The sequence below is a fragment of the Bombina bombina genome, chromosome 1 (genome assembly GCF_027579735.1).
Source record: "Bombina bombina isolate aBomBom1 chromosome 1, aBomBom1.pri, whole genome shotgun sequence".
NCBI classification, from domain to species: Eukaryota; Metazoa; Chordata; class Amphibia; order Anura; family Bombinatoridae; genus Bombina; species Bombina bombina.
The window spans coordinates 251589304-251617271 of NC_069499.1; the positions used below are offsets into that span (position 1 = coordinate 251589304).

At 35.4% G+C, this 27968-nt stretch overlaps 1 protein-coding gene across 3 annotated transcripts in view; it reads left to right on the forward strand.

The window, feature by feature from the left end:
• DTD2 (D-aminoacyl-tRNA deacylase 2) overlaps positions 1 to 27968 on the forward strand; it is a 100326-nt gene that overhangs the window by 10387 nt on the left and 61971 nt on the right. For 2 of the 3 annotated variants that reach the window (XM_053697928.1, XM_053697929.1), the window contains exon 2: positions 16939 to 17072. In XM_053697928.1, the coding sequence (XP_053553903.1) occupies positions 16962 to 17072 (111 nt within the window). In that variant the 5' untranslated portion in view covers positions 16939 to 16961. Of the gene's footprint in view, positions 1 to 10298; positions 10386 to 16938; positions 17073 to 27968 lie in introns of those variants that run through there. The other variant, XM_053697930.1, reaches the window with a different exon arrangement.

The following is a 27968-nucleotide window of genomic DNA, read 5'->3' on the forward strand; positions in this document are numbered from 1 at the left end:
ATTATTTGTAGAGATTCTTACATCCTTTGGTGGTTATGATTTTTTTGTATAAAGAACAATTATTTCCAAATTCCTTTGTTGATGCTTTTTACTCCTTTCTTTATCACCCCACGACTTGGCTATTCGTTAAACTGAATTTTGGGTGTGGTGAGGGGTGTATTTATGGGCATTTTGAGGTTTGGGAAACTTTGTCCCTCCTGGTGGGATTGTGTGTCCCATACGTCACTAGCTCATGGACTCTTGACAATATGAAAGAAATGAATTTATCAGGTAAGTTCTTACATAAATTATGTTTTTATTATGGTTCCTTCTCAAAACCAAACAAATCATAATTATATAACATACTGCTCTATATAAATCTTTTTAACTGTTTACTTCATATTTTTGCTTGGCCTTTCGGCTCAATTATCTGATTACATAACTGCTCAGTATAAATATATACGTGGTGGTGCACATACACCAGAGAGAGAGAGAAAAAAAAAAAATAATAATAATAGAAATAAAAAATTAGATGTCTCCCCCCTCTCTAATCCTCTGTATAAAAGTACCTCTTATATTCCATAACCTTCTTAATATACTAGAGGAAATTCTTCTCTAATAATGGAATTAATTAAATATTCTGAAGACCTAAATGGGTACATTAATTTGTTCTGTACTTCTAAAGAATATGTTTTAATCATATCGCCCCATTTATTAAAAATAAATTCTATTTCTTTTTTGAATGATCTACGACACATTGGTCCAATATCATTAGATTGTATATATTTGCTTGAAATTGAGCCATATTTTTTTTTTTATCCTGTTTTTTAGAATTAAATATCTACCTGACAGAATCACTATTTCTATGAATGTTTTCTCTCTATAATGCACATTTTTGGTAGGAGAAAAATTATAGCCTCTTGATCCAGCTTCATCTCTTTTTTTTTTTTTTTTTTTTTTTTTTTTTATATAATCTTGGACATTTCCAAAAGTAATGTACAATATCAGCGTCTGAACTATAGCATTTTATGCATTTATCTTTAACCCTATTACCCCATTGGGATATTACTTATGGTGTAAGATATGTTACCCTATTTGGACATTACTGCTGGTGTAAGATATATTTGATATATTAAATTAATATGGGCCTCTCTATAGTAATTAGCTTTAGCTATTTTCGTTACCCTGTGGATACTGTTTTGAATTCTTTCATTTTTAATATCTTTAAAATGTTTGATATGCCACTTTAACCCTGTATGCTTTAAATTAACATTTCCCTCTATTTCAAATATAGTTTTATATCAGTTTTTGATAAAATAGTCTCCATTTTGATATCTTTTCAAATTTCCCATAATTAATGACCAAGTCCAGTCCTCACCATTTAACGAACATAGGTTTTGCGCCAAGTTTCTCAGTTGTAGGTAAGCATAAAAATCTTTTACGGGAAGATCAAATTCAATTCTAAGAGCTTTAAATGTTTTTATAGTCAGTCTAGAATGCATATATTCGAAATTTTTTATCACCAATATAAGGCCCTTCCTTCTCCATCTGTGAAATACCCAATGTTTAGAGGCCTTAGAAAAAGGATTGCCTAAAATTGGTTAATATTTTGAAGCAAAACAATTTAAATTAATTAATTTACAATTCTTGTGCCATGCTTTAATGATACCATAAATGGAATTTACGTTCTTAATTTCTTTGGGCAAATCTTTATCTTGTGTATGTAACAAAGCTTTAAGGGAGAAAGGATTCTTGTAGTTTAATATTCTATGGCCTCCATTATCTTTATGTTGTACAAGTTTTGTTAACGCAATTATAAATGGTAAATTTTGTAGTTTGTATAAAATTTTTGGGAAAATAATCATTTTGACCAGATTTATCTTACCTGATAGTGCTAATGGGATATGTTTCAATGTCTTTAAATATTCTTAAAACTTTTGAAAGACTAATTTGAAATTATCTGCATACCAATCGGCTAGATCCCTGCTAAGATATATACCTAGATATAATATTTTGTTAACTATTTTAAATGGGCTATTTTTAATTGACTCGTTAGTTTTGTTTATTTGTATTTACTTTGTAACCGGAAAAAGATCTGTATTTCTCTATTAGTTCTAATATTTTGGGAATAGTTTAACTTGTATTGAGAGCAAACAAAAGAATATCATCTGCATATAGCAACATTTTAATTTAAATATTCTTACAGACAGCTCCTTGCACTACCATAATTTTATCTCTAGGGATTCAATAACGATATTGAAAAGGAGGGGTGACAATGGACAACCCTGTCTTGTTCCCCTTTCCAGACCAACTTCTGGTGATTCCAGACCATTAACTAATATTACTGAAATTGGATTAGAGTAAATTGATTTTATATACTTTGTAAACAAACAACAGTAAAGGCAAATTTTTCCAATGATGTAAATGGATGGTCCAAATTGGACAGCGTCAAAAGCTTTTTCCGCATCAATTGCTATCATAGCTATATCTGACCCTATTTGTTTGTTTCTTAAATTCCAAAAATAATCCAAAACAATACTTGTTTTCCTTATATTTACTATTGAACATTGAATTGTTTGAGTCTTTCAGCAATTATTGAAGCTAGGAGCTTGTAATCTATGTTTAGAAGGGAAATTGGTTTGTATGAATCTAAATGAGTAGGATCTTTCCCCTTCTCAGAAATTAGAATAGTTAAAGCTTTGGAGAAATTTTTGGACATGCTACAGTTCTGAATAAAATAAAAATAAAATAATTCTGTAATGTATGCTAACTGCGTCTTTTTATTTAATATTTTATAAAATTCTCCCGGAAGTTGATGCAGACCGGGTTTCTATATTAAGCTTAGCCTTTTAAATTGCTGCTTCTACTTCTTCTTCTGATATAGGCCTATTTATACATTCTATATTATGTTTAGAGATAGTGGGTAAATCAATATTATTCCAGAAAAAAAATATTTTTTCTGTGCTTCAATTTGACTAGCACTATAACAAGTATTTAAAAAAGGCATCACAGATTTCTTCAGGATCTATAGAATTCTTTTGATCTAGTTTAATTAATTTAACCTCATTTTATTTTTTTATTTTTTTACTGATCTTAACCACTTTGCCCAAAAAGCTTCCTGTCTTATTTCTGAATTTCATAAATCTAGCTTTACATTTTAGATCATCCTTATATGCTTCTTGTAAGAGGAAAGTATCTCTTTCTTGCTTGAATTCTATATATTTATCCCAGTTAAGTTTCGAGGGAGACAAGAGATATCTATTATATGCATTTTTTAATTGATTAGCAAGTTGTATATCTCTTGCCTTTCTCTTCCTCTTATATCTAACTATATAACTCACTATTTCTCCTCTTAAAACCGCTTTAGCTGATTCCCACAATATCTCTATTTTCTCTTGATATTCTTGGTTAAAACTTAAAAATTCATTCCATTTTTCTTTTAACTAAACAGAGAAAGCATTATTCTTGTACATATATCTGGGGAAGAAAAGATTACATTTTTTAGCATATATTTTATAACCCACATTGGTTATTTCCAATGTAATTGAAGCATGATCAGATAGTTCAGATTCTTTTATGTCTGCTTTAATTTTTTTAGTGTAGAGAGACTCTGAAATCAGAAAAAATTCAATCCTAGATAATGAGGAAAAAGCTTTCGACATACATGTATATCTGTGTTCAATAGGATTTTGATTTCTCCAAATATTATATAATTTGAGACCCTTCTTAAATCTATTCAAAAATTTATTTTCTTTCTTTATTTTAAAATCCCTTGTTCTACTGTCAGGGTTTTTTCCCTGCTTTGTTTGCCATGTGCTGCTGGCAGCCATTTTACTCACATCTCGCTGACTCTGGTGCATAGTGTGTGATGCTGCTCATTTCCTGCATGCCTTTTTATGGCCAGACTGGTGTACATCATCCATGTGAGACAGGTTGCAGTCTCAGAATTGTGATTTCCTCACTTATTATGTTCAGTATGCTTTGCCCTTGCCTTGTCTCAGACCTGTTTGTGAGAGTTCCTGTTCCTGTGTATTACCTGGCTGTCTGATGTCCCTCCTGGTTCCTGATCCCTGGCTTGTATCTGACTCTGCTGTTCTCCTCGTTCCTGATTCCGGCTCGCCGATACTCGCTTTAGCTCCTGACTCAGCTCATTTGACTATTCACTTTGGCTCCTGACTTGGCTCGTCTGACTACCAGCTCTGGTTTTGACTCCTGGCTTGTTATTTGACTTGTGGACTTTTAAAATTATTTTTTTCTATTAATAAAGGTGTGATTATTTTTGCATTTCTCGTCTCAGTCTGATTCCTGGCACCCTCTATCTGATCTCTACCTACTGAGCTTTTTCTATCAATTGGGAACTGTAATGTTAAATTGAAATCTCCCGCCACAATTAACTGAGTGTTAGTAAAATCTATTAGTCTTGCAGGTAATTTAGCCCAAAATTCTGTGTATTTTATTCGGGCCATACACGTTGCAAAGTGTGAGAATGGAACCATTAAATTTTCTTTTGGTTGGCGAAGTAATGCCACCCACGTTCCATGATGTAAAATTTAAGTCTTCTGACATTGCTTTTGGCAATTAAAAGTTATTGCCTGTAATCCATACAAAGAGGAAGGGGAGAGAAAGAGAAAAAAAACACCACCGTATCTCTTATAAAAATGTCATCCTTAATTGGATCAAGCCAGTCAACACTATACAAGAAACACAATAAAACGAAGAAAAAAAAAACAAGTAAAACCGTTTATCAATCTTGACAGTCATGTTTTCTTTTAAGTTAGCTACTTATTGACCTCTGATCTATTAGCGGATATTATGTTGTTCTAGAAAATCTTTAGCCTCTGTTATATTAAAGGGAGAGTCAAGTCCAAAAAAACTTTCATGATTCAAATAAGGCATGTAATTTTTTTTTTTATTGATATTTCAGTTCAGGGTACAGAAGAGAAAAAAAAGGGGACATTATCTTTATGTTAACATATTTGGGGGTGATTTACATATCCATTTTTATCAATCATAGCTTAATTTCCCAGAAGTAAAAAAACCCAACAACTTAACATCTTGCTTCTGCAATAATTTTATGCTAGTTACCCTAATAGCTTCCTTACCCTTGAATACACATCATTTTCTGTAACAAGACAAAACCTAATAAAAAAAACAAAAAGAAAAAAAAGAAAACAAACAACACAAACCAAAACACAAAAAAAAAAAAAAAAAAAAAATAATCATAAACAAAAGAACATTATTTTATTGCGTCTTGTCACTAGATTTTTCATTTTGTATATCCCAAAACCAACCTCAATCAACCATTAGTTAGGCCAGTGAGTAGCATACATAAAAAACAGAAACAAAAACAAGAGAGAAAAGAAAAAAAAAAAAAGGATTTTTTTTTAAGGAAAGGGTTCCCCCCTTCCCCTCTCCCCCCTTTCATATTTCTGCTACCAGACACCAAGTAATACTAGCTCTGAGTTCCTAAATGGAAAGATCATGTATTCTAGTTCCGTCTTTGGATATATTTTTATAAAGGCTGACCATTTTATGATTTTTTTTTTAATATCTTCTTCATTATCTGCATTGGTGTCTCTTTGCTCCAGCATACACTGTTTCTTAAGACAATTTCTAACTTCTGATATCGTGGGAATCTTATATTTTTTCCAGTGTTTAAATATTAAGTATCTGGCTGCTAAAATTGCCAGAGTTATTCATTTTTCCTGTGGTTGTTGTTCTTCACTAAGTTTTGTACAAAATATAATTTGTATCAATGTGAGAACCAGAGGAGAAACTTTTAATGAATTATTAACCCAGAATTCCAATTTATACTAGAATTGTCTGATTTTCGGGCACTTCCATACCATGTGTATGAGATCTGCTGCAAAAAGAGAACATTTTGGGCATTTGTTATAATTTAGGTTGTGTAATTTGTGCCCTTTTTCTGGAGTAAAATATGCTCTATGTATTAATTTAACTTGCGCTTCTCTCCAGGTAGCGGAGAGGGTAGCCTGAGTTACTTTGCCTATCGATTTTTGTATAAATTTTGAGTCTATATTATTAGGAACAATTAGCCTATTCCAGGCTAGCACCATTTGTTCTATAAGAGGAGCTCCCTTATTAGCACTGAGGAAAAGATAACAGGGGGTGATTGACATGCGCCCACTTTTGATTAAAAGTAGCCAGCTTTCCACTTTTCCCAAGGCCCAACACCAACCTACATCTCTGACAAGTTCTATTATATAATGTCTTATTTGTAAGTATGCGAAAAACTCTTTGTTTGATTGATCAAACTCATTCTTCAATTCATCAAATGTTTTTACACATTTTCTTTCTATATTAATTAATTGCTGAGCCCTGTCCAAACCTACAGAGGACCATCTTTTAAATATCGCTAAATTCAGGCTAGAGTGAAATTTTGGATTTCCCGTTATTGGCAGATATTGAGAAGCCTTACAATTAATTGTTAACAAGTTTCCTATTTTCCACCATGCCTTTATAGGGTTACAAATAGCTTTAAGCCTCTTGATTTCAGGAGGTAATTCTTTTGGGTCACAATGTGCCAGCCCTACTGGGTCAAATGGATAGCAAATATTTTTTTCTAGCGATATATATTAGAAATAGGGTTGCACCGATACCGATACTAGTATCGGTACCGATACCAAGTATTTGCATGAGTACTTGTACTTGTGTAAATGCACCGATACTTAAACCAATACCTCCACTTCCTACCCAAATGCTATCTTGTGACTTTTTTTCAAATTGCATGTTATTTCATTTTAAGCTGGAGTGGAGACTAAACTAAAAATTGTTTACTATTGTTCTGCCAATACAAATTGTTGTTATTTGTATTATTGTAGGAGAGATCACTGTACCTCGTTCAGACAAACCCCTGAAGTACTGGGCAGTTAATAAACTGAGATTTTCAGCACTGGCTAAAATGGCCCAAAAATATATTTCTGCCCCATGCAGTAGTGTGGAAAGTGAAAGACTGTTCAACTTAGAGTCGAACCTCCTTACTGATAGGAAAAACAGACTCAGACTAATAGCTGAACATGCAGAGATGCTTCTGTTCTGTTCCTTAAAAAGAACTTGCCACTAACTTTTGAAAAATTATTCGTATTGCTTGATTGCCTTTTTTACTGCTAGTTCTCATCTTGCAGAATTATGTTCAAAACATACTGTACTCTGAGAAACATCCATACCCTTAGATTATATAATTGCAGGAAGAGTACTCATAGGACAAATTAAGTTAATTCCAATGAACACACATCCTGCAATTATAGGACTAGATTTAGATTACATTTGATTGGTAAGCTTTACCAATGCTCTGTTCACATTTCCAATTCCATAGACTTTAATGGAATATGGCATGTAATGAGATCATTGGTAAAGCTTGCCAGTCAAATGTAATCTAGCCCATAGTGTTGTTCCCCATGATTAAACAGTGCACTGTTCTATATTTTTACTGTATTGCACTTTTGGTTGGTTGTAATTTTATATTTGTTATTTATTGTTGTTGTTATTAATATATTTCTTTGTAATATTTTTATTTATAAACATGTTCTGTGAACTTTGTGACAAATAAAACAGTTTTATTATTTCATAATGTCTTTTGAGTTACAGTCCTTCATAATTATAAAGAAGGAATCTTAAATAGTTAGTCTGTATTGTGCTTGGTAAACTGTCACATGACAGTAAAAAAAAGTATTGGTAATTGGTATCGGCGAGTATTTGAAAACGAGTATCAGTACTTGTACTCAGACTTAAAAAAATGGTATCGGTTCAACCCTAATTAGAAACATAATTTTTAGAAAGAATCCAGTCTGTCACTGTTCGTGCCAAAAAAAACAAGTTATATATTCTAATATCGGGTAGAGCTAAGCCTCTATATTCCTTCGTAAGAGATAATTTCAATAGAGATATCCTTGATCTCTTCTCTTGCCATATAAATCTTCTGACTGCACTGTTAAGTGAACGAATATCTTTTTCAAAGATTATAATTGGAGTATTTTGTAAAACGTATAGGAGTTTTGGAAGAAGGACCATTTTTTATAGTGCTATTCTTCCAGATATAGATATTGGTAAATTTTGCCAAATTTTCAATTTCTCACATATGTTCGTTAAAATTGGAATTATGTTAGAATTATATAGATCATTGGGATTAACTTGAATGGTAATTCCCAAATATTTAAATGATTCAGAGACCACTTTGAACGGAATATCTTCTATTGTATCGACATTTTTCCTAAGCCAGTGTATCTCTGATTTAAACGCATTTACTTTATATCCAGAGAAGGATCCGAATTGATCTATTATACTTAAAAGTTTAGGTATATTTGTCTTAGTATATGCAATATAAAGAAGTATATCGTCCGCGTACAGCGCAATTTTAATCTCATGCTTACCTATTTGGTTCTACAGCTACATCAAAAAGAAGGGGCGATAGAGGGCATCCCTGACGTGTTCCCCTCTCAATTGCAATTTCTGGAGACAGAGAATTATTGACTATCAATCTCGTTCGAGGTCTCTTATATAAGTTTTTTATAAAATTAAGAAAACTATCTCTGAACCCAAATTTATCTAAAGAAGTAAACATATGGCTAAAATAGACTAAATCAAAAGCTTTTTCAGCGTCATTTGTAACTATTGCGAGGTCAGGGGTGCCCTCCATCCTCCCCTCACTTCCTGATTCCGAAAATATTCCATTATCTCTGATTTTAGAGTCAGAGTTTAGTTGATAAAGAAACCCTGCTTGGTCTGTATGAATAATCTGCGAGAGCCCTCTTTGGAGTCTGCCTGCTAAAATTGAGGTAAAAATCTTGTAGTCTGAATTCAAGAGAGCTATGGGGCAGTAAGACTCCTTAAAATTGGGGTCTTTTCCCCCCTTAAGCACTAGGGTTGTATAGGAAGCAGAGAAGGAAGATGGTATGGTTTCACCATTAATATAAAAATCGTTGTATGATTTACACAAGTGTGGGACAATTTCTTGGACTAATATCTTAAAAACCTCATTAGGAAGCCCGTCGGGGCCTGCTGCCTTATTTAGGGATATCTCAGAGATAGTTTTCCTAACTTCTTCCTCAGTTATCGGACTATTGAGACTATTCATTATTTCCTCTGTAATTGCTCCAGAATTCTGCGGACTGACATTCATCAGCAGAATCAGCAGTTCTCTCGAGTAAGAAAGTATTTTGGATTGTTATATATTCAAAAATTCATAATCTTAAACATTAGGTGCGTAAATATTACATAATGTATAAATTTGTTTAGCAATTTTAATTTTCAGTATTCACCTCTGGATCTCTCTTAAAATGTATAGTTTCAAAATCTACCCTTTTCCCTATCAAAATAGCCACTCCTCTTTTCCTCCTAACACTAGGTGCAGCAATTACTTCTCTAATCCAAGAACCCTTCAATTTCAATATTTCTTCCATATTTAAATGTTTCTTGCAAAAACGCTACTTCCGCTTGCATCTTTCTCATGTGAGAAATAATAGCTTTTCTTTTAATAGGAGTAGAAATGCCTCCCACGTTCCATGATACTAACTTACATTTATCTATTACCTTTGTCATTTTCTAAGGAGGGAGGAGAGAGGTTGGGGAGAAAGGAGGGAGGAAGAGAGAGGGGAAGGGAGAGAGAAAGAGAGAAGGGAGAGAGAGAAAAAAGAAAAAAACGGAAACACAACACAATCCAGGGAGAAGAGGATTAAACACCCCTCTTCTTCCCTTACCCAGGAATAAACCCTATCTAGGACCTGCATCACTTTATACTAATGCATGAAAGTCTTGCATGAGACCTATTATACTAGGGAATCCAACTCATTAAAAAATTTTCGGCCTCTTTTACCTTATTAAAGTAATAAACATTCTCTTCAACAGAGACCTTAAGTTTTGACGGGTATATTGGAGTTGCTCGATACCCCTTCTGTATTCATTTTGTACAAACCTTTTATAGATAGTTTCAGCTGAAAAATCCTGAAATATTAGAATTTTAGCTCCTCCAATGCTAATGGGTTGTTTTTTTTCTGTACTGCTGAAGTACATTAACTTTGTCTAAATAATTTAGGAATTTTGCTATAACTGGCCTAGGTCTTTTATTATTTTTAATATCGGTCGGAGAAGGCCCTATTCTATGCACTCTTTCAATTATTATCTGTGTACGAGGCAAATCAAGGAGTTGAGCTAATGTTTCTGTTATAAACAAGGTTAAGTTTTCATACTGTTTATCCTCAGGTATGCCTATAATCCTAATATTATTTCTTCTGGACCTATTCTCAAGGTCTTGCAGTCTTAACTGCATTTTTTTAATTTTCGTATTTTTATCTTCTATATTAGAGCTATGTGATACAGTGAGGTCCTCAAGGTCTGAAACCCTTTTCTCTACCTCTTGCATTCTATTTGCAAATTGTCTTATTTCCTGGGTAAGTAAGGCAATATCATGTTTTATTTCAGTTTTCAGAATATCATACTTAGGAGTTAATGCCTCTGAGATGTTAGTAACCAGGCTTTGAATATTCACAGCCTCATTTATAGGGTTTGCATTTACTATTACAGAGTGCGTATCTAGTACATTGTCTGGGGTTCCTTTAGGTTTCTTATCTTTGTGTCTGCCCGCCATGCTTGGAGAAAGAGTCTTGGGGGAAGTATTTAAAAACATATCCATGTGCTAAGTGCTTCATTTAGGTTTAAAGTGACTCAGGGGGCGACCCCCCCCCCCCCCCAAAAAAAAGGAAAAAGTGATGAAAACAGTTATAATTTGTTTGTGATTAAGTGCTTATGTGTGAGCTTGTGAGGGGAAAAAAAAGGGGGGTGAAAAAATGTATCTAAGGACTGTTTAACCAAGCACTAGCGGTGCTAATTACATAAACCATTTCTTTCAGGACAATCAGGGTTTCCCCTATCAAAACAATTTAAACACACCCTTATTCTAAATTTACACTTTATTCTTTTAGCCTTGAAAAGAGGAAAATATTGATAACTTCAATAGTATATATTTCTGCTCGGGAAGCTATCTACAGGTTTTTCCCGTGGTTTTTAAACCTCACCTCAGGTCCTTATAAGAACATATAGTTGAGAAAAAAAAAAAAAAAAAGAAGGGAGAGCTTCTACTTGTAATAAAAGTTAATTCTCCAGACACCTCATTGTAGCATTTTATCTTAACATTCAAACAGTACTTATAAACTATCCAGTTAATTTCAGTAAAAAAAAAAACAACTTTTCAACTGGGGAGGGAATTAGAACTACCTAGGCCAATGTAAAACTTGTTCTATTCAAATATATACCAGAGTTATACAACTTTCCCAGGTCTATATTTATCTGGTTAAGCAAGCATGTTTGTTGGTCCTTCAACCATTCAGTAATTCAATTATCAACAATACCCCTCTCTTTATACATAGAAGAAGAGATATCCCTTCTAACACAAGGTTGAGAAGAAAAAAGAGAAGGGGAGGCTATTATTTGAAAAGTAGATCAATTCATCTAGTGCCTCTTTATAATATTTTATGTTAACTTTCAAGCAGCATTTTGTAAGATATTCAGTTAATCTGAGGGAGAAACTACATGTGTCCTAATGAGATTATTTTCACTTATCTTTGAACCCTGTCATTCCCATCAGACATAGAATAGTGTGATTTATAATAATCCTGCAATCACTTCTATTTATAATGGTAATAGCTACTCATACCCAGAAAAATAATTAAGCAGACGTAATTATAAGTTTTTCAGATATTCAGAGGTTCCTTTTCAATTTACCAACCTATCTTATAAACTCTTAATTGACCCTGTAACGCTAGCTGAGAAGTCCAATGTATAATCCACCTCCCTTGAACTTGTCGTCTCAGCTCTGCTTTTCAAAGTTATAGCAAGGTAATTTCCTTCTTCTGCCTTATTTTCCAATAATAAGAGATATCTTAATGTCCCATTTATATGCTAATAGTGAGCAATTGAACATTTAGTCGAAGTGAGATACATAGAGATACATAGTCAATTTTTGTCCCATATTCTTTGTGTCTGTTTAAGTTATAACTTTTTTGTATCCATCTATAGGTTATCAAAGTGCACCCTTTTTATGGGATTTTAGATTGTATACCAGAGACGATGTGACCTTATGCTGTATTTCCCAGTTAATCTGACATAGATTCCAAGTCTCTCCTACCGTCTCATTTATTCTTGTGCTTTTAAAAGACTTCCCCTTCCACCGTAATAACACAGAGAGAATATCCAAGAAATATTTTCAATGCCACTCACCCCCTCATTTGCAGCGCTCTCAGAGTTCTGAAGTCCAGCGGCTTGGTCCTCGATGAGCCAACCTCCTCCCTCGCAGCACCAGTGGGAGAGGAGCGTTTACGGTTACCAATTATCTGACCGGGTTTACCCGGTGATAGCGTAAGGGTCCGTGGGTCCTTCTAACCCTGCAGTCAGGTCTGTACCAGCCTCGCCTCCTCCCTCGCAGCACCGGTGGGGGAGGAGGGAATCCTTTCACTCCGCCCTGCACAGGTCCGCCGAGGGACTCAGGGGAAAAAAAAAAAGAAGATCCTCTCGAGGCGCATCAAGCACCGTTCCTTTCTTCGCACCGATGAGGAAGGTGAGTGAGCAGTTGCTGAGATCCAAGGGAAGGTCCGAGTGACACAGGTCTCTCTCAGTTCAGTGTGGTAGCCTTATGCAAGGATCTTAACTCCTCTTGTACAGAATCACAGAGGGAAGGTGAAGAACATTTGAAATAGGTCTTTATGGCCGTTAAACTGCCTTCTTTAGATAGTGTATGACACAATACAAGATGCAGGTCTTTTCCAGGCTAAGGGATATTGATACAGTGGTATGAAGTTCCACTGTCTTTGTTCCGGCAGCGTTAGATCTTGCTGTCCAGCCAGCTACCACCGCAATTTTCAGGGCTTGGCACGTGAAATCACCACCAGCAGCTGTAGGACTGAAGTACAAGCCCTCAGCCACCTGTGCTAGGCTCCTCCTCCGTAACACAGGGCATGTAATTTTAAACAACTTTCCTATTTACTTTTATCACCAATTTTGCTTTGTTCTTTTGGTATTCTTAGTTGAAAGCTAAACCTAGGAGGTTCATATGCTAATTTCTTAGACCTTGAAGACTGCCTCTAATCTGAATGCATTTTGACCACTAGAGGGCACTAGTGTGTTTCATATAGATAACATTTAGCTCATGCACATGAAGTTACCCTGGAGTGAGCACTGATTGGCTAAAATGCAAGTCTGTCAAAAGAACTGAAATAAGGGGGCAGTTTGCAGAGACTTAGATACAAGGTAATCACAGAGGTAAAAGGTGTATTTCTTTTTTTTTTTTTTTTTTTTTTTAAGTTTTTATTGAAATATCATTCAAGGGTACAGAAATAAGACAAGGAAAATCAATTATTAACACATCAATTACAAAATAAGGGAAACATACCAATTCTACATTAGCATATTAAATTAAACTCCAATACACTTTATGCTTATGGTCCTTTACACAACAAACAATGACATTTAGATCTTGTTGTCAATGAAAATTAATCTTACTGGCTAACTCCATGGAACCTCCTGGAGTGGACAATCAGCCGAAACCCAGGGTGACGAAGGGGGACACTAAAGGCGGTATGGCGAACAGCAAAAAAAGATAAAAAAAGAAAAAAACAAAACAAAAAAAAAGCGCCTAAATTACATAGACGGCAAAATCTCTTAAAGAGGCGGAGGCAAAAAGGGAAAAACAAAATTTTTTATATTTTCCAATTAGATGGAAATAAGCCAAGTTCCAAGTGCTGAACAAACCAACAAGATTCCCTTAGTGGGGCTATTAACTGCAATTGTGCATCTAAAGGGAAGGTTATTATTACTTTTTCCCATTTAAGAAAAAATCTTTGGATTGACTTGTCGCTATAAAAGGTGTATTTCTATAACAGTGTTGGTTATGCAAAACTGGGAAATGGTCAATAAAGGTATTATCTTTCTTTTTAAATAACAAAAATTCTGGTGTTGACTGTCCCTTTAAGTAAATTTTTTGTTTCACCATTAACCTCTACAGAAATTTCTGGCCTTCCATTTAGCTTCAATTAATTTAGAGCATATAGGTGCTATTTCTTGTCTTTTGTGACCAGTTTCTATAGAGAAATCTTAAAACAAAAATACTCTATTTTGACCTATCATGAGCTCTTTCGCTTTTTTAATTTTCTGTATTGTCTGAATATGTTCACTTTGTCTTGAAAGTTTAATACTTTGATCATAATAGGTCTAGGTTTCCTATTATGCTCTGTATCTACTCTTAGAATCCTAACCTATGTGCCCTCTCAATTTTCAGTGGATATTTTCTAGAGAGACTAGGCTTTGTAGTAATATTGTTTCTGCAAATTTAGGTAAATCCAGGTACTCACTAGATTCTAGAATACCAATTACTCTTATATTATTTCTTCTGGCTCTGTCTTCAAGCTCTTCTACCTTACATTGTAAAGCTGTTAGCTGTTTACTGTAAAGGGCCCAACACTGATCTATCTTATAAATTTGATCTTCTGTATTAGAAATTCTCAATTCGGCTTCTGTCAATCTGGTAGAGAATTGTCTAACTTCAATCGACAGTGAGTTTAATACTATCAAATTGTGGAAGAATAAGGTCAGATATTTGTTTTATCAAGTGTTGGTGTTCTGTGGGGCTTAACTGTGAGTCTTCTAGATTAGATTCGTTACTGCTGTCGCCATCTTTCAAGGGATTTTTTTTCTCTTATTTTTGGCGGCATAGCTGGTGATTTTTTTAACAAACTTGTGCAATTACCCTGGCCTTTGTAGGGGGTGCGAAGAGATGAAAGAGAAAAAAAAGGGGGTTGAGGAGTGTGTTAAATACTCTTACTGATAGCTAGGATAAATGGAAAAAAAATTATACTTAATTAGTGAGTGACATGCCTTAGGGATTTAAGTGTAAAACAATATATACTAGTGATAGTATTAAGTGATGGATATATGGCTATGCGCCACAGTAAGGCAATACAGAATCTATGATATACCTTTTAAACAGAGACCAAACTACCTTTTAACACTACTGAGATTTTTAGAGTGTTGTATTTATAAATCTGTCACCAAAACATTTATATTTCTATACAAAATTAATACTGGCCATGAATGAATTTCCCAATATATATAACTGCGGAAAATACCGCCTATGTATGGCCAAACTTAGCATGACTATGTTCCTTGTACCTTCATTTTTCAGCCTATTAAAAAACAGCTGTATGCAAAAAGATAATATAAATTTTACTGCTAAACAATGAAGCCAGCATAAGTAATCACATATATAACCCAGAGGTTTGGCGTTATTAAATCACTGGTTGTTCCAAATTCTTCTTAGGAAGACACTATAATGTCCATAGGAATAGTCTCTCTTTTACAGTCAGCAATGTCTTTTGCAGAAAGAAGTTTGTGGATTGTTTTCTGTGCGACACTCAGCCAGGCTTATATATTTTAGCCCACTTTACTATGTTTGTTCACACAGTGGAACTCAACCAATTATTCCAGGACAACACCTATAAGCCAACTGCTATTAGAAAGATTTTTTCCATACACAGCGTTATCTAGCTCTCATTTCTGTACAGAGTGTCTTATAAGCTTTGAGGCTAGTTTCACTCTTCTATTTTCGCAATGTGCCAGATGCCACTCTCTATTATTTGAGATTAAACCCTTTGATGATTTGTTAGCCTGGATGGTCAGTGTCCCTTAGGACCTCAGAGAGAATCCCTTTATTTAAAATCGATTTCTTAGAGTGTTTACCTTTTCTGCCTTCACAGAGATAATTTCAAACAAACGTTTGGTGCACACAGACGGTATAGAGAATAATAGGCTTACACTGGCTTCCTGGATCTCCGTGCTACCAAGAGTACCTGTATCTTATAACTGTATTTGCCCAGGTAGATTATCGAAATATGTATAGAGGTTAGGAGTGTAGTTTCACAGATTTAACCAACAGGAAAAGATAACATACACCTAGATACTTGCATTTGTCAGGTTAGTAATGAGATGCCTCTTCTTCTTAGCTTGTATATAGTAATTTGCAGTGCCTTTTCTCCTCCGTGAGTATTTACTTTAGCTTTTCCTTAGCCGTAGGGTCAGCGTACCACTCCATATATCTCTGCCTCTGAGCTCCTTACTACCGCTATTAGATCTCAGTCGTCAGCGGCTCTCGTTTGTAATCCAGTGCAATATTATTGCGGCGTCTGTATTGAACCCCTTTACGTCACCTCTGGAGGGCTTCACAAGAGTTTTGATACCCTTTGCTTCTATGGGACTGTGCAAGATTGCGGCCATGGCAAGCTGGCCTATCGCCGTCAGTTGGACTTCCTATCGCCTCGGCACCCACCACAAATGGCGTGCTCTGAATCCGGACCAAAGCTGCTTCTGTCTGCCAAGGATTTTGGCGTGTTAGTCGTAGTTGTTCTTGCTCCGACATTTCAGAGCGTGCGTCCCAGCTGCCTGTCTGCTGGCTCCATCTCCAGAAGTCCTGTATTGAAGGTCAAACTGCTCATTTAGTTCTGTTGGGTATGAAACAGGCAAAACAACCATGTGACGTAAAGTAACCACTAAGCTATAATATAGCCAGTTCACTGTTTACTTTAGAGAACTCAAATGTCAGTCAGTGCTGTCCAACACAATCTGAGAAGATAAGCATTAAAGCTTTCTTCATACATCTTATTGACTTCTGTTTGAAATATTACATTGTAAAGTCTTAAATCTCCTCTTCCAATTCACATGGGAAATAAAAGCCCATGATTTCCACAGTTAAATTATTGCAAAAGGGGACAAAATCTTTAATAATAAAATTATATTGCAAATCTTTTTACCATACAAAATTATAAACAACTTATATTGCAATCTCAAAGTGTATACTCTCCCGTTAAGGCTATGGCTGTTTCAAAATGAAATCATAGGTTATGACTGTTTGGGTTCATATCATTGTGTTCCTTATAACTCTTGACTTCTTGCTGTCTCTAGGTCAGGGCTCAGCGTGACTGAAGATGGCAGAGGCGACAAGGGAGCCAGCTGCCCGCACAGTTGTGCAGCAGTGTTTATATGCCAAGCTGCAGGTCAAACCTTCCGATCAGAACTTTGAGGCAGAGTGGGTAGAGGTAACAGACCCCTAAGAGTTAGTGTATATAATGTACTATAATGTTTCTATTAATACCACCTTTATTTACTACATCTCCAATGGCTTTTACTGTACTATATTTTCTCTTTTGCAACAGCTCTTAATATTTTTGAGACAGTTATTAGACAGCAATAATAGTAACTGATTTAAGGGACACTCAAGTCAAAATTAAACTTTCCTAATTCAGATAGACAAAGCAATTTTAAACAACTTTCCAAATGGCTTCCATTAAGAAAATGTGCACAGTCTTTTTATATTTACAGCTTTTGAATCACCAGCTCCTACTGAGCATTTCAAATAATTCACAGAATATACTTATATTTGTGATTGGGGGATGGCTGTCACATGGTATGTGGGAGTGGAAATGGACATAATGTTGAAATTTGTCAGAAATGTGATTATGCAAATCTGTTGTATTTGCTGGTCCTTTGAATAACTCCTTAAATCTTTAAATGTTATATCTACAGTAGATATATATGTATCAATACTGTACATGCTAATATAGCACTATCATTTACACCAGTGTTTCCCAAACCCAGTCCTCAGGACCCTTACTCAGGACAGATATCATTATATCTTAACTAAAGCACATGTGAAATAATCAGCTGATGGGTGAGCTTATTGTTTCACCTGTGTTCTAGTTAAGATATAATGAATATCTGGCCTGAGTAAGGGTTCTGAGGACTGGGTTTGGGAAACAATGATTTACACTATATGACCAAATGTATGTGGTCAACCCTACTAATTATTGAGTTCAGGTGTTTCAGCCACACCCATTGCTAACATGTACATAAAATCCAGCACATAGCCGTAAAGTCTCTACAGACAAACATTGGCAATAAAATGGGTCATACTGTAGAGCTCAGTGACTTTAAACATGGAACTGTAATTGGATGCCATCTTTGCCACAAATCAGTTCACAACTTAGTTTGTGAAATTCCTGCTTTGCCATATTTGCCCAGGTCAACTGTAAGTGCTATTATTTTGAAGTGGAAGCATCTAGGAGCAACAAAAGCCCAGCCTAGAAGTGGTAGACTACGCAAACTCACAGAGCGGTGCCACTGAGTGCTAAAGTTTCAAACTGCATCTGGATGCAACATCAGCACAAGAACTGTGCACGCTGCCACTTTACTCTGAAGCAGAAGAAATGTGTTCCCGGAGTGACGAATCACACTTCACTATCTGGCAGCCCTGGGGGTGGCAGATGCCAGGAAAACACTACCTACTGAAATGAATAGTGCCTACTGTAAAGTTTGGTGGAGGAGTGATAATTTTCTGGGGCTGTTTTCGGGGGTTTGGGCTAGGCCTCTTAGTTCCAGTGAAGGGTAATCTTAATGCTACCGGATATAAAGATTATCTTTTTAGATAATTGGGCGCTTCCATTTTCTGGCAACAGTCTGGTGAAGGCCTAATACTGTTCCAGCATGACTGTGCCCCTGTGCACAAAGTAGGGTCCATGAAGACATGGTTTGATGAGGTTGGTGTAGAGGAACTTAGTGGCCAGCACAGAGCTTTGACCTCAACCACATTGAATACTTTAGGGATGACTTTGAATGCAAATTGTGAGACCTTCTTAGTCAGTTTTTCCCCAAGTTTAATATAACATGTAAATTCAAAGATATTGATTTGACACATTTATTTTAAAAAAAATGTAAGAAGCCAATTTTCTTCAGCTTAGTTTGTTGTCAAGTATGTTTAAAATTAAACCCGGTAAGGAAGTAAATATAAAAGTTCAAGTAAAAAGCAAAAAAAAGTCTCATAATGGGGGACATCTGGCCTATAGCCGAATGTGGTCACTAATCTGGGACCCCCGAGAAAGTACTATACATTCCCCCATGTATTTTAATATGTGGAAGCCATCCAGCAAGTATTTTGGCTTAATAAAGAGGATGCTTTGCTGACTTGGAAGATATTAAGATTTATATACTATGGGACTCTAGATGGCCAGATCACTAATGGATTAGGCGGCCCAGAGTGTGAAAGACTTCAGCACTCCCTGGGCTTTGAGTGAGCAACAAAATATTTCACTCCTAACATATACCCTTGTAAAGCTGCAACCCATTTATCATAACTTCATCTCCCCTTTCTGTGGTATTATACAACACTATGTGGGAATATTTACAAGCGATTGATCTGTAGGCTTAGGATGCCTCTACAAGTAAGATGGCGGATATGGATCATTACCTTCTGGGAGACTTGAAGATTCTTCTCGAAGATCACTATTAACAGCAAAATATCTGCCTTTACCGGTTAATTTTGACTGTTTTGAGATTATTCAAAATTAGTCAACTTTGGTTATTCATTAGTCTGGTTTTTTTTTGTAACTCTCCCCCAGTGGATATGCATGACTGGTGCCAGCTGTCTGCGGCCAGGACAGTTGGAGCATGGTTATTTTATCTAATACTGGGGGATAGATTTGAATTTCCTTCTAAACTCTGATTTACTGCAGGGCCTTCAATTATAGGTTAGTTAAACCCTGATCTTTTATATTTAAAGTGTGGGTAGGGCGTTGTCGTGTAAATTTCATTGGAGTGGAGGCCCACTGTCTAAAACTTTGAAAACCCCAGTTTTAGTATGTAGAGCTAGCTCTTTATAATTATGCATAGTCATTGCAGACAAAGATATGTATTTCTCTCTGTGAACTGTATTGACAAACTCGTATTGTTATCTTGTCATCTCATATGTGAATTTTATTTCTTTGTTAACCTCAATAACCATTAAATAAAAATAAATAAAAGCTCCATTTAAATATCAAAACAGTGAAATCATCCAGTTCCATCCCTAAATTTGTATTCACAACTTAGACCAACTGACAAAATCCTTCCAGGTTTCAGCAATAAGCTTGTTCCCATATATATATTGACCTACAAAGGCTTCCTGTAGTAACAGAAAGCAGCCATAATCCTCAAACTGTAAATCCTTCTGCCCCTTAAAAAAAGACAGTCTGTACAATATATTATAGGGCAAAGCACCATGAGCAGTGTCTTAAAGTAAGTCAGCAGACAGAAGGCATCTATAATCTGCTGCGGTTATTATTATTATTATTATTATTATTATCGGTTATTTGTAGAGCGCCAACAGAGCAGTTTGTCTGTATTTGCAGTCACAGGGCCAATGGTCAGTGGGGATGCAAGATACACTTTCAAATTCCCCATCGAAAACCGAGCAGTGCCATCTAGAGTAAGGTTGCTTGAGAAGACAACCACCAAGTAGTCACCAACATACAACGATCAATTTAGCTGTTACATAATGTTTCAAACAGAGGGCTAGATTATGAGTGGAGTGGTATTTTACAGTTGTGCATTAACTGTGCTAAAGGTAAACTTTTTGCACGTCGAATTGTGCGCATATTACAAGTTCAAAGTAAAACATTAACCCGACGTGTGCAAAAAGCTGAAGTTAGACTATCACAACCTCATTAACATATTCCCCCATAGAAGTCAATGGAGCAAGAAAAGTGGAAAAAAATACCTAACACCCTACTTGTGCGTAAACCCGATCGCATTTTCTCAAGTGCGTTAACCCAACATGAAAATAATATTTCATATTCCAATGTTCTTCACATAGCGCATATATATATATATATATATATATATATATATATATATATATATATATACACACACAGTGGATATAAAAAGTCTACACACCCCTGTTAAAATGTCAAGTTTCTGTGATGTAAAAAAATGAGACAAAGATAAATAATTTCAGAACTTTTTCCACCTTTAATGTGACCTATAAACTGTACAACTCAATTGAAAAACAAACTGAAATCTTTTAGGTAAAGGGAAATAAAAATAAAAAAATAAAATAATATGGTTGCATAAGTGTGAACACCCTTAAACTAATACTTTATTGAAGCATCGTTTGATTTTATTACAGCACTCAGTCTTTTTGGGTATGAGTTTTTAAGCATGGCACATCTTGACTTGGCAAGATTTGCCCACTCTTCTTTGCAAAAACACTCTAAATCTGTCAGAATGCGAGGGCATCTCCTGTGCCCAGCCCTCTTCAGATCACCCCACAGATTTTGAATTGGATTCAGGTCTGGGCTCTGGCTGTGCCATCCCAAAACTTTAATCTTCTTCTGGTGAAGCCATTCCTTTGTTGATTTGGATGTATGCTTTGGGTCGTTGAAAGATGAAGTTCCTCTTCATGTTCAGCTTTCTAGCAGAAGCCTGAAGGTTTTGTGCCAATATTGTCTGGTATTTGGAACTGTTCATTATTCCCTCTACCTTGACTAAGGCCCCAGTTCCAGCTGAAGAAAAACAGCCCCAAAGCATGATGCTGACACCACCATGCTTCACTGTGGGTATGGTGTTCTTTTGGTGATATGCAGTGTTGTTTTTGCACCAAACATATCTTTTGGAATTATGGCCAAAAAGTTTCATCAGACCAGAACACCTTTTGCAACATGCTTTTGGGAGACTTCAGATGTGTTTTTGCAAAATTTAAGGGGGTTAGGATGTTTTGTTTTGTAAGAAAAGGCTTTCGTCTTGCCACTCTACCCCATAGCCCAGACATATGAAGAATACGGGCGATTGTTGTCACATGTACCACACAGCCAGTACTTGCCAGATATTCCTGCAGCTCCTTTAATGTTGCTGTAGGCCTCTTGGCAGCCTCCCAGACCAGTTTTCTTCTCGTCTTTTCATCAATTTTGGAGGGACATCCAGTTCTTGGTAATGTCACTGTTGCACCATATTTTCTTCACTTGATGATGACTGTCTTCACTGTGTTCCATGGCATATCTAATGCCTTGGAAATTCTTTTGTACCCTTCTCCTGACTGATACATTTTAACAATGAGATCCCTCTGATGTTTTGTAAGCTCTCTGTGGACCATGGATTTTGCTGTAGGACGCGACTAACAAAATGTCAGGAAAGACCTACTAGAACAGCTGAACTTTATTTTTGGTTAATCAGAGGCACTTTAAATGATGACAGGTGTGTACTGACTCTATTACTGTTACTATTTAACATGGTTTTGAATGTGATTGCTTTATTCTGAACACAGCTACATCCCCAGTTATAAAAGGGTGTTCATACTTATGCAACCATATTATTTTATTTTTTTATTTTTATTTCCCTTTACCTAAAAAATTTCAGTTTGTTTTTCAACTGAGTTGTACAGTTTATAGGTCACATTAAAGGTGGAAAAAGTTCTGAAATGATTTATCTTTGTCTCATTTTTTTACATCACAGAAACCTGACATTTTAACAGGGGTGTGTAGACTTTTTATATCCACTGTGTATATATGTATATATATATATATATATATATATATATATATATATATATATATATGTGTCTGATTATATATAGGTATATATATTCCTATATACTGTATCTGTATATATCTATTTAAAGCACACTGAATATATTCTGCTATGTTCAGAGCATTGGAATTTGAAATATTTACAGTAAATACACAGTATAACACTTTATTAAAAATGAATATTGCATAAATATTCTTTAAAGGGATACAGAACCCAATTTTTTTTTCATGATTCAGATAGAGCATGCAATTTTAAGAAACTTTTTAATTTACTCCTATTATCAATTTTTCTTCATTTTCTTGGTATCTTTATTTGAAAAAGCAGGAATGTAAGGTTACCAGCCAGCCCATTTTTGGTTCAGCACCATGGATAGCGCTTGCTGATTGGTGGGTACATATAGCTACCAATCAGCAAGCTGTACCCAGGTGCTGAACCAAAGATGGGCTGTCTCGTAAGCTTATATTCCTGCTTTTTTAAATAAAGATACCAAGACAACAAGTATAAATTTATAATAAGAGTAAATAAGAAAGTTGCTTAAAATTGCATGTTCTATCTGAATCATGAAAGAAAAAATTTGAGTTCAGTATCCCTTTAACATGTTTTCATCTACTTGAAAGGGCTCCAATGTGATAATGTATATGTACGTATACGTCTGTAAATATATGTAAATATATATATATATATATATATATATATATATATATATATATATATATATACATACACACACACACACAGTACTGTGCAAAAGTCTTAGGCTACCTTCAGATTTGTTGTTTTAACAATGGTATAATGACTATATATAATTATTTCTCAGTCTCTTTATTAGAATACAACCAGAAAATACAGGATTTTTGTATGCAGTATTAAAAAACTGGAAAAAAATAGCAGGCACCTGGCTCTCATAAACCTAAATGGAATCAAACCCTAATAATGTCATTGCTAACACCTGTATTTGTTCTACTATTTCATGTCAAAATGACTGCTGTGAAAAAGGTCTATTACACCAGGTTTGTGCAAGACATGCTTGAGCATTACATACACATGTGGTATGAGTTTAATTCATTGGAAGCTTGCTAATAAGATTAACTTTCAATCACATCATTCCATTCAAAATGCCAAAGATCACAGAATTTGACAGACATTAAATCATACTTTTGCAACAGCAAGGCCACTCTCAAAGGGAAATCAGCAAACAAACTGGAGACTCAAGATATGGTATTCAAGCTGTTATAAAGGGGAAAAGGACTGGAAGGCCAAGAACAAAATCTGATGAGAAGTTTCTCAGAGTTTCTTCTTTGAGAAACTAGAAGATACCCAGCAAGGACCTGGCTCAGCATCTGGCAGCTTGATCAGGATGCCAAGTTGCCCTTCTACAGTCCAAAGAAGCTTGATCAGGAATGATCTTTGTAGGAGGGTAGCAGCCATTAAACCACTTTTTCGTAAGGGGAACAGGGTGAAAAGGCTAAGATATGCTAAAGCTCACAAAGATTGGAATGAAGATCAGTTGAAAAGAGTATTATGGAGTGAAGAATCCAAGTTTGAAATTTTTGGGTCCAATCATTGACAATGTGTGAGAAGAAGAGTTGGAAAGAGATGGAAAAATGAGTGCTTGCAGCTTTCAGTGAAACATGGTGGAGAGTCTGTCCTGATTTGGGGCTGAATTTCTGCCAGTGTTGTTGACGATATTGTCCGAATTGATGGGATCATGAATGCTGAAAAGTACAGACAGGTTTTAATTCCTTCTGGAAAGCACCTGATTGGGAATGGTTTTATTTTTTAGCATGATAATGATCCCAAGCACACTGCTAATGCAGTGAAATCATATTTGGAGAGAAAAACAGCTGATAAAACACTGACAGTCATGGACTGGCTTCCACAGTCCAGACCTGAATATTATAGAGGCAGAATCGGATCACCTGGACAGAGAAAGAAAGAAGAACTTTGGGAAGTGCTGAAAGAAGCCTGGTATAATATACGAGAAGAATACTTCAGAAAACATCAGGACAGTCTCCCCCAAAGAGTTCAAATGTGCTTAATGCCAGGGGAGGTCACACTAAATACTCCACTGACTTTTGCCTGAAGAAGCCATTTTGTTCTGCAAATTATGTTTTTTTTTATATTTTGTGTGCATAGTTCCTGTATTTTCTGTTTGTATCTTAATAAAGAGACTGGAAATTAAATATGGATGGTCATTAAAACTTTACTGTATATATACATTTACATATACATATTTAGACATATTAACTTTTTAGTGCAATATTTTTAAAAAAATATTATTTATCAGATAGTGCTGTTATGAGTGTAACTGTACTTTTCAATGTATTTTGTATGTGTTTTGTGACACTTTGTAATACAAAATTTACATCATTAGATTAGCAGGGTAGTTTGACTTCCACTGCTGATTCGCTCACCAACTGTGGGAACAAGATTTTGGGCAGGACGTTAAATATGTGTTTAACCTCTTTGAGGGTGGGGCATAACTAAATTTAGCTTGATTATGCCCACCGTCTATCAGGTTTTAAGTCTCCCCATTTTGCTATATTTTTGTTTTCAGCAACCCCTTCTTCCTGCTTTTGAACACTTCTTATGCTAGAAGTTATTCATCTTGTCCCTCCACAGCAGTAGGGCTAAGGCTTCTCCATGCTCTCCATGGTAAAAGACAGCCAAGGGTGCTTTTGTCTATATCTTGAGTGCTACATGTTCATAAAGCCTTATGTTTTCAGTATGCAGTTGACATGGTTATGTGAGATATGGATCCAAGTTCATGACCATAATTAGCGCTCCACATTCCCCTCCTATGCTTATTACTATCAATACCTCAATTGGGTCACCTTGATTTTCAATTAGAGGTGCACTTCTCTTGCCTCAGATCTGACGTTTGTTAAATTTATTCTGTCAGCTCTCCTGATATCACAGCTTAGTAAAATAATATCTGTTCAGGAAGGGACCCTTAGGTTGGGAAGTGATAATGTAAACACAGTGTCCCAGCACAAAGATTGTAAACCAGAATGTGACCAGTAATTGTAAGCCATGGCAAAGTGGTACAGGCAGGGTTGGCAAAAAGCGGTGGGTAAAGAGGTTCCAAATCACAGTCTAAAGAGAGAAAAACATTAAAGGGACCATCAACACCAGCATTTTTGTTGTTTAAAAAGAAAGATAATCCCTTTATTACCCATTCCTCAGTTTTGCATAACCAACACTGTTATAGAAATACACTTTTTATCTCTGTGATTACTTTGTATTTATGCCAATGCAAATTGCTCCCTTATTTTAGTTCTTTTGACAGACTTGCATTTTAGCCAATCAGTGCTCACTCCAGGGTAACTTCACGTGCATGATCTCAGTGTTATCTATATGAAACGCATGAACTAATGCCCTCTAGTGGTCAAAATGCATTCAAATTAGAGGTAGACTTCAAGGTCTAAGAAATTTGCATATGAACCTCCTAGGTTTAGCTTTCAACTAAGAATACCAAGGGAACAAAGCAAAATTGGCGATAAAAGTAAATTGGAATTTGTTTAAAATTACATTCCCTATTTAAATCATGAGTTTTTTTGTTTTTTTTTGGACTTGACTGTCCCTTTAAGGCAAAAAACAGACGGACAAATAACCAGCCAAAATCACAATCCAGAAGCATAGTCGAGGATAAGCTAGAGGTCTAAGGAAGCAGCAAAATGATCAAAACACAATCCAAAGGGAGGAATCCAGTCAAATAGGTTGATCCACAAAAACAATCCAGCAATACAAGGGCACCCAGAAGTAAATACTTATACATGGGCAAGAAGAGAATAAAAATCAGCCTTAATTAAAGGGCTACTAAACCCAAAATCTTTCTTTCATGATTCAGATAGAGAATAGAAATTTAAACAACATTACAATTTACTTCCATTATTTATTTTGCTTCATTTTTTAAATATCCTTAGTTGAAGAAAAAGCAATGCACATGGTGAGCCAATCACACGATGCTTCTATGTGCAGCAACCAATCAGCAGCTAGTAAGCATATCTAGATATGCTTTTCATCAAAGAATATCAAGAAAATAAAACAAATTAGATAATATAAGTAAATTAGAAAGATGTTTAAAATAGCATTCTCTTTCTAAATCATAAAAGAAAAAATGTGGGTGGCATGTCCCTTTAAGTGTGCCAGAATCCGACATGAGATTAGCTCGCCAAACTTAGAATTTTTGCAACGGCAAGAGAAGTCTGGCGGGCACAAAGGCAAAAGCATAGTACTTGATAAGCGCTAAGAAAGAGCGCAAGCCCAACATGTGATGAGGCATGCGCACATATCCTACGAGCGCCAAGTGTAAGTGCTGCCATGATGCCTGGTTTCTTAGAATCTCTGCAGGATCATCATTCCCCAATAAACCAATATTTCCTCATTATAGTTTATTTTTATACCTTATCAAAGGCCCAGATGAATGTGGTCCCCAGTACCATGGATGGTTTGTCTGTATTTTAAACAGCAACATCATACCATCTATCTAACTTTCCTTTTTAGTCATATTAGTACTATTAAATGCCTCTTTGGAAACACTTTCTCTCTCTTTATTCTGCTACTAACCTTTTCTTCTTATAGGATGCTCAAGCTGACCTCTTCCTGCTGGCCCTTAAACTCATGGTAGTAGCACACCACACCCTTCCCTTTGCCTGCTTTTACTTTTGACCTCAGCAGCTGCTTTTAAAATATAAAATATATAAATAAAATATATAAAATTATATAACAAACGAGAGAAGCACCCAAACAGGGAATGTGCAAACAGCATAACAGCTTGCTCTATAGTTACTACCCACCCCAGGAATAGTCCCTTTTCATCCCATAACATTCCCGTTCACAGAGAGGAACAGGAGTCGCCTTGTCTCTCATTCAGGCCCTGAAATATTCAAAACCTTTCTGTTCAGGTGAGATATTCTAAAATGATCCTCCAGCACTGCAAGATCCCTAGTAAAATATTCAAAGGCAGATTTTGCTTTGCTTCTCCAAGGGACATTTCCTGCATTTATGCATGTGAAGGAGAGACAAGCCGAGTGCAGTATAGCACTGCAGGATATGACAGTTCTGCTGCATTTACACTTTGTGCTTTCTAATTTTTTTTTATCAATTTACAGTTCAAATTAAATTGTATTACATTATACTTTGCACTTCCTATTTTGTATTTTATTTTGTATACAGCAGTGTATTTAGGATTGTGATTTTTCAAATTCTGATTATGCCTTCACAGTTTGTGTAACTTTAACAAATTAGGCTCATACTTTGTGTGTGTGTGTGTGTGTGTGTGTGTGTATATGTATATATATATATATATATATATATATATATATATATATATATATATATATATATATATATATATATATATATATATATATATATATGTGTATCTTTTATAAATTAGATTGCACTTTGCATGTCTTTTATTTAGATTAAAACTGAAAAAATTTCAGCTTCAGTTTCCCAGATAGCATCATTACTTTGAGAGAGAATATAGTGCTGACTTCACAAGAGCAGAACTCACTGAGGGTCACATTACGAGTGGAGCACAAATGTTTGCGCGTGTACTATAAGGGGTTTATCACGGGTATTTGCATAGA